Source organism: Procambarus clarkii, chromosome 62, assembly GCF_040958095.1.
Source record: "Procambarus clarkii isolate CNS0578487 chromosome 62, FALCON_Pclarkii_2.0, whole genome shotgun sequence".
In the NCBI taxonomy this organism is placed as follows: Eukaryota; Metazoa; Arthropoda; class Malacostraca; order Decapoda; family Cambaridae; genus Procambarus; species Procambarus clarkii.
In genome coordinates this window covers 22,521,239-22,529,471 of record NC_091211.1, presented here as the reverse complement: position 1 = coordinate 22,529,471, position 8,233 = coordinate 22,521,239, and the positions used below count along the sequence as shown (strand labels likewise).

General features: G+C 40.8%; 1 protein-coding gene across 1 annotated transcript; it reads left to right on the top strand.

Moving 5' to 3' along the window:
• Window positions 1–7,284: 7,284 nt before the first annotated feature.
• LOC123766390 (uncharacterized) lies at window positions 7,285–7,932 on the top strand. Its single transcript, XM_045755448.2, has one exon. It carries the CDS (start codon window positions 7,285–7,287, stop codon window positions 7,930–7,932), a length of 648 nt encoding a protein of 215 aa, XP_045611404.2.
• Window positions 7,933–8,233: the final 301 nt, after the last annotated feature.

Below are 8,233 nucleotides of genomic sequence, written 5' to 3'. Positions count from 1 at the left end.
GGGTCCCGCCCACGAAATGTTATTATATTAACATTCAGATTACGAACAGATCCACAGGAGCCTAGATGAAGGTTCCAACCTATCCGCTGGGTGTTCCCAGGCACACGCTCTAGTCTACTGCGCCACGACATGGTCAAAAGAATTGCAACCTGGGTTACTACGACGGGGGTGCAGATTACGGCCTATAATCTCCTCCCCTTCCCTCCCCAACACTACTAAGAAGAAAAAACAGATTGTCTAAATAACACTGTACGAGGCGCTAGTGGGGTTTACCGGGGGGGGAATGGCTATAAACCGCATGGAGGAATAAACCGCATGGAGGAATAAACCGCATGGAGGAATAAACCGCATGGAGGAGGAATAAACCGCATGGAGGAGGAATAAACCGCATGGAGGAAAAAAGTCCTGGTATGTTTTTTGGGTGACTTAACGAGGGAATCCCATTAAAGGCGAAGGCTAACTCTCGCTCCATTTTTTTTTGTTTAGGGGCGTTAGGTTTCTTTGGCAGCTGGTGAGAGACGGAGACATTATGAGGGGTGAGGGGAGGGGAGGTAGTAGGGGGGGGGAGAGAAAGTGTGAGGGTAGGTCGCGATCACACGCACTGGCGCATGCACACAAATATGATGCTTCATCTTCTCCCTTCTCTCTCTCTCTTTCTTTCTCTCTCTTTCTCTCTTTCTTTCTTTCTTTCTCTCTCTGTATAAACCTCTTTGAAATTTAACATCGTGTTGTTTTAACATCTTGGAGTATGAGCCTCTTGGATAATTAACATCTTGGAGTATGAGCCTCTTGGATAATTAACATCTTGGAGTATGAGCCTCTTGGATAATTAACATCTTGAAATATGAGCCTCTTGGATAATGAACATCTTGGAGGGGGGCTGTAAGACTGGGGACAATTGGAGTGCTAACCACATTGGAGTATTACCCTCTTGGAGTATTCTTCCAAGTAGAGCCTCCAAAGGCTAAAGGTTTTCTTTATTATATAACAAACGTTAAAGGTGTACTTTACAAAGACTAAAGGTTTAATTTATTATATAGCCGTGTCGTGTTCTGGTTACTCTTAAGGACAATCCTTGATAAACACTCTATTTCCCAGCATAAAGTATCTAGCACCCACTCTGGTCGTATATAGGTATATCAAGAGTGTCAAACTCATACTGTTATGGAGGCCAGATTGTATATAATTCTACATTGAAATTGAAATTGAAATAAGTTTATTGAGGTAAAATACACACAAAGGGATGAGGTAGCGCAAGCTATTCTCACCCCGTTCAGTACAACGTGTTAGTACATACATAGACACACATCACAAACAATAAACATGTTACCAAACATTCTGAGAGATAAACATCTACATTTCCTCCTTAATTCTACATGATGCTGCGTGACATGACAAGGAAGATTTTCCCCTCGAAGGGCGAGAATGAAGGTACTCGTAAAAGAAGGAAAATGATAATGGTAAGCTATATTAACTATAAGCTATTAACTATTAACTATATTAACTGTAAGCTACATTAACTATATTGTTCTGGTAGAGCTGCTTCCTAACACTTGGTATATCTTAGTCTGGCACATGGTGTCAAATTCTGCAGCAAATGACTGAGCAACAGCATTCTTGGGTATTGAACGCGGGTATGCATCTGTAGGTTGAGAACCAAGTAGAGATCTGCTAATGTTCATTACGGAAAAGAGCTCTTCACACTGATCCACTTCTTTAAAAGTCAGATGTAACACAAACAAGGAGTAAGGGCTTCAAGCTCAACAACCCGCCAAACACACACCGAAACTACGACGTTGGTACAACGTTCGAACAAGTTTTAACACCTCCTAACCAGTTATAACAACCAATATAGCACGTTGTAACAACGTTCTAATACGTCATAAACACGTTAAGCCAAGATGTAACAACTATATTACAAGTTGTAACAAGCGGAAAAAAGAGACAGTTTCGGTTTGTGTTTCCAGGGAATGTAGGGCAAAAACAGCTACGCTACTCTATCCTTCTAAGATGTATCTTCTCATCTCAATAAACGTACTTGAACTTGTACTCAGATCAGTTCAGGTGAATGTGGACTTCCAAATATGAACATAATCTTTGAAGCAAAACACTTCATTCTGGGATAATTTAAACCGTGTATTGCAAAATATTTCCAGCATCAACACTTGAAAATTCTTTCAAAACAGAATCATATTGTAAATCAATTATTTCCAGCTGAAGAACATTATTAACTTTGTGTATCATTAACACTGATACGGGTTCTAAAAAATAGAGAAATCTTTCTCAGTGACTTATAGTCAGTAAATATTTTGTAAAACTCCTTATATATATTATAAATCTTACTGCAGGTGTTACTAGATATTAGTGTTCTTAGACACTACACAGATATTATAAATCTGTGTGGGATCTGAGCATAACAAGTCTTGCGGGGATTTCAAGGTTGCAAAGTATGAAAGATTACTCTCACTTTTATCTTCTTTATGTTGAGGTAACATAAGAGTTGTGTGGTATCTACTATGGGAGCAATGTATGCAACCCATTCATTTCCTTTCAGTTCATGCACAACCATTCGTTTCTGTTCCAGAATAAATCTATTTCACGACGTAGTCCATTGATGTCTTTTAGTACAGCTGCCCAAATTAACCACTGACAATCACTGGGATATTGCAATCATTGAAGATTCTCATTTTCTTCCAGAAAGCAGTTAAACTGTTTGTATGATTAGACAGTTAAACTTGCACAAGCAATTAAACTGTTTGTGCCTAAGATTCTATCCTTGAATCTTAGCACAGAACCTCACGGTGGAGGTTCACTGCTGTTACTGTCATTATTAATTAACAACGAATAATGTCCATGACATTATTCATTTTTATTATTTTACCACACAACACTTCTCTATGAATAATGCAACACAATTTTTGAAATTCATGTCTGGCTACACAACCAGAAGCTTTTCCTTTTGTAGTCAGTAGCCAAACCAGCTTTCCTGTCAATCGTTCGCGGGGCTCCATCTATAGCCTGCCTCACGGCTTTGGTCCAATCACCTCCTAATTTCTCCAGTGCTTCGACCACACTCATGAAGATATCAGCTGCTGCTGCTGCTGCTGCTGCTGCTGCCGTTACTGCTGCTGCTCTTCCTTTTACTGGTAACAATCCCACAAACTCTGTTACTAGTTACGTATTTTGATCAACATCACGTATAACAGTTTCGGGTTGTGCAATGTCAGTTATATCCGACTTTTATCAGTTGGAACAGAAAATGCAGTAAAGAACTTTACTGTGTCTCTGAGTTGGCAATATTTTCTGATCATCCACCGATCCTTTCGACAATTGTATGGCTCAAGAGGTTTATGTTTGTAAAAGCCTTCAGCTTGAGCAATCAACGTTTGAAGCCAATTAACATGCATTTTTTTGACAAACCTCCCATCTGAGACGAGCTTCAAAGACGCAGCTGTTGCATTATAAGCAATCATGCAACTTACCCAACTACAACCCTTGCTTACTTGAGGAAAAAAATTAGTTATTGACTGTTTATTTTTCACTGATTATTATAACTCATTCATTTTATCACTTCGTAATTTACCACTTGTACACTTATCATATTGTCTTGGTTGGCTTCAGAGTGTACTCTGGCAAAACGAAAGTGTACCTTTTGTTTACAAACAAAACAAAAACATTTTTACTTTCATAACCAAAAAAATAGGTTTCCCACTTCTTTCCCTGCTTTACCCAATGTTCTTCATTAATCATGTTAGCAAAGAAATGACAAATTATGTAAAAAATAAATGGCACTGAACACAGCTTGTGGTGAACACAATGCTTGAACTGCCTTGAACAATTATACGCTCCCTTGGTGGCTAGTATCATTGCACTAGGAAAATTGCATGCCACAGTTCAGAGCTGTCGCGTCTAATACACGTCTTAAACTCATCCTTGTGGCCTAATTAGAACAGTAAAATACTGTATTTTGGATGGAAACAACACATATAAACAAAGTAATTGGCCAATTACTGTATTTTTATGTACTGTATTTTTAATACAGTACTATGTACTGTATTTTTTCAATTAAATTGGAAGGTGTTCAATGTGGTACTGAAGTAGCGAGTGCGTCGCCGGCCGGATACAGAAGGGTTATGGACCGGATATAGCAGGGCTGTAGGCCGCAGTTGGTAGGGTTGCGGGCCGCATGTGAAGGGGAACTCTTTGAGAGTGATGCTCTGTGAGTGGTACTCTTCCCTCCTGCTCAACTGATGGTATCTAGTTCAACCGTGTACTCCTGCATTGCTTTGAACGCGTACGATGAATTTGCTCCCATTTTGCTATAAGCAAATAATATTGTTTAAGTATAAATAAACCGACATAGTTTTCTCTCTCAACGCACGAGACAGAGAGAGAGAATCTTCGATTCCATATCTAAGATAAACTGTTGTTGCATACCCGTTATATATTATTCCAAAGTTTTCGTGAATAATGCACCATGCTTGGCAGGTAGTTCTCATTACTACAATCTCATTTCCCTGGTTGGCAGCATCTCCCAGGGACGGTTAACTGGTTAACTGGACTTCTCTCCTCGCTCTCTCTCTCTCGCCGGATTATCTCCCCCACAAATTTTCATTACCATCGCTCTCATCCTCTGTGACGAACGAACCTCGTGTTACGATGCTCTCGGTAATCCATTCTGACGTACGAATTTAATTTTCCTGCGCCTCAACCAGCCGGGACTTTTAGGACAAGAATTGAGCACAACAAATTCCGATCTTGTATCAAGATGCAGATGATCAGAGAAGTATTCATTGGGGAGTACATGGTCAGGGCTCCTCGGAGACTAACACAATTCTTACGTGGATAATAAAAAAGGCAAAGGAAGATCCAGCATCCACAGCCTACCGTAAGATATCGTACTGCAGCGTTTATAAGATCTATAGATTCTACAATGACCAAACATTGCTTTTGAGAGTGACAATAGATTCTCATTTTCTTGCAAACTTGACGCTAAAAGGTAAAGCTGTTTTAGCTGTAGCAGACCCTTGGGTAATCATGGATTAAATAAGGCGAGAACTCCAGCATGTTTTGGAAACTCGTAAGACTTTGCATGGTGGCCATGCCGGGCGTTTTGAGTGTCCTAGTCACATACGTATAAAGGTTAAAGTCCAGCAGTTATAAAAGTTAAAGTCCTGTTAAAGTCCAGCAGTCTAATGAAGTATTATGAAGAAATATGAAGTCCTGTTAACCCAGCCTGCTTAACAGCCTCATTCACACACTGGTATACACACATTTTGTCTTTATCTTTCATTGATATTTATCGTCTTCGTTCCATCACTCTTTTACTAGGAAAATATGTATTTAGACAAATATATATGGAAGTGATTGTAGAAAGCCTATTGGTCCATATTTCTTGATGCTTCTCTATTGGAGCGGAGTCTTGAGGTGGGTAGAATATAGTTGTGCATTAATTGGCTGTTGATTGCTGGTGTTGATTTTTTAATGTGCAGTGCCTCGCAAACGTCAAGCCGTCTGCTATCGCTGTATCTATCGATGATTTCTGTGTTGTTTACTAGGATTTCTCTGGCGATGGTTTGGTTGTGGGAAGAGATTATATGTTCCTTAATGGAGCCCTGTTGCTTATGCATCGTTAAACGCCTAGAAAGAGATGTTGTTGTCTTGCCTATATACTGGTTTTTTTGGAACTTACAATCCCCAAGAGGGCATTTGAAGGCATAGACGACGTTGGTCTCTTTTAAAGTGTTCTGCTTTGTGTCTGGAGAGTTTCTCATGAGTAGGCTGGCCGTTTTTCTGGTTTTATAGTAAATCGTCAGTTGTATCCTCTGATTTTTGTCTGTAGTTATAACATTTCTATTAACAATATCTTTCAGGACCCTTTCCTCCGTTTTATGAGCAAATATATATATATATATATATATATATATATATATATATATATATATATATATATATATATATATATATATATATATATATATATATATATATAGATACACGAACAAAAATTTGCATTAGAATATAGACCCCAAAACTTTCGAGAAGAGTTAAGCAAAAATGCATATATTAACCTTTACAGCTCGCAAACATCTAACGAAGCCATACATGCATGAATATGTTATTCATATGTGTATGAATAAATGTATACAAAGGGGAGGATGGAAAATTAGAACAGGGGAAAAGGGCGACAGTGAACCACGATGTTAGTGGCATTACATTAGTGGGCCGTGATGCTAGTGGGCATCACTGCCCACTAGTGTACTGCCGAGGCATGATATTGTGGGCATTACACCGAGGGAGCTTCGAGGCATCATATTGTAGGCATTACACCGAGAGCGCTTCGAGGCATGATATTGTGGGCATTACACCGAGCGAGCTTCGAGGCATGATATTGTAAGCATTACACCGAGGGAGCTTTAAGGCATGATATTGTGGGCATTACACCGAGGGAGCTTTAAGGCATGATATTGTAAGCATTACACCGAGGGAGCTTCGAGGCATGATATTGTGGGCATTACACCGAGGGAGCTTTAAGGCATGATATTGTGGGCATTACACCGAGGGAGCTTCGAGGCATGATATTGTGGGCATTACACCGAGGGAGCTTTAAGGCATGATATTGTGGGCATTATACCAGGACGAGGATCCAGCGAGACATGAACTTCGAGGTTGGATGATGGCAGTTTTACAGCGAAGTCTGTGCCCAGTGCCAACTATAAATCTCTTTATGTTGGTCATTATTTTGTGTCCGGGTCATGCAGGCGTCTCAAGGCTTGACTTTATCCTCGCCTCCTGCGTTAGACGGGTGAGTGTAGACCTCAAGGCTTCATGCTTAAAATAATCTGTCAACGTTAAGCCCAGGCTCCTCCGGATTCCTTGAGATAAAATCTGCCGGATGAATTTGATGCTCTTCTTTTATGCAAAATATCACACTCATCAATTCTTGCAATTCTTGCAAGACTTTGCACTCAGAAAATATAAACTTTGAATCAATCCACAATTAAAGAATAGGAAATACGGTTCTGTCATCTTAATATATGTAACCCGGTTTCTATTTGGTGAGAAGAGACTGTAAGAACAGAAGAACATGCGAATTAAGAAAACTGCATAAGGCCTATTTTATTCCTACAAGCAGCTCCGCTTTATATCTGACCAAACTTATTCAGATGTCTTACCTACGCTTGAGCAAAGTCCAGTGTTAAAAATACGAATTAAAAGTTTTAGGAAAAAAAGGAGAGTTTTTTGTCAACTGAGGCCTTCATGGTACTACCGACTGAGGCTTACATGGCCCTACCAACTGAAGCTCTCATGGCCCTACCAACTGAGGCTCCCATGGCCCTACCAACTGAGGCTCTCATGGCCCTACCAACTGAGGCTCCCATGGTCCTACCAACTGAGGCTCCCATGGCCCTACCAACTGAGGCTCTCATGGCCCTACCAACTGAGGCTCCCATGGTCCTACCAACTGAGGCTCTCATGGCCCTACCAACTGAGGCTCTCATGGCCCTACCAACTGAGGCTCTCATGGCCCTACCAACTGAGGCTCCCATGGTCCTACCAACTGAGGCTCCCATGGCCCTACCAACTGAGGCTCTCATGGCCCTACCAACTGAGGCTCCCATGGCCCTACCAACTGAGGCTCTCATGGCCCTACCAACTGAGGCTCCCATGGTCCTACCAACTGAGGCTCTCATGGCCCTACCAACTGAGGCTCTCATGGCCCTTCCAACTGAGGCTCTCATGGCCCTACCAACTGAGGCTCTCATGGCCCTTCCAACTGAGGCTCCCATGGCCCTACCAACTGAGGCTCCCATAGTCCTACCAACTGAGGCTCCCATGGCCCTACCAACTGAGGCTCTCATGGCCCTACCAACTGAGGCTCTCATGGCCCTTCCAACCGAGGCTCTCATAGTCCCACCTTTCAAAAATTAACCTAAAACTCGTTTCCTCCACCAAAATCAACATCAACAAATAACACTCGGGTTTTAACCACAGTCGTAGTTCACAGCAGTATTTACAATTCACGTTTATGATGCTCTATTTCCTAAACTTTATATATTAATACAAACTAATATGTTGTTATTAATCCTGTTTTTTGTTATTTTTACCCGCTGTTGTGAAATTATCATTTTGTTTCTAAAGCAGTTATGTTTAAAGAAAAGTGGTGTTTAGAGCAACGTGATGTTTAAAGCAAGAAACATCTGAAGCAAAGTGACGTCTAAGAAACAAAGTG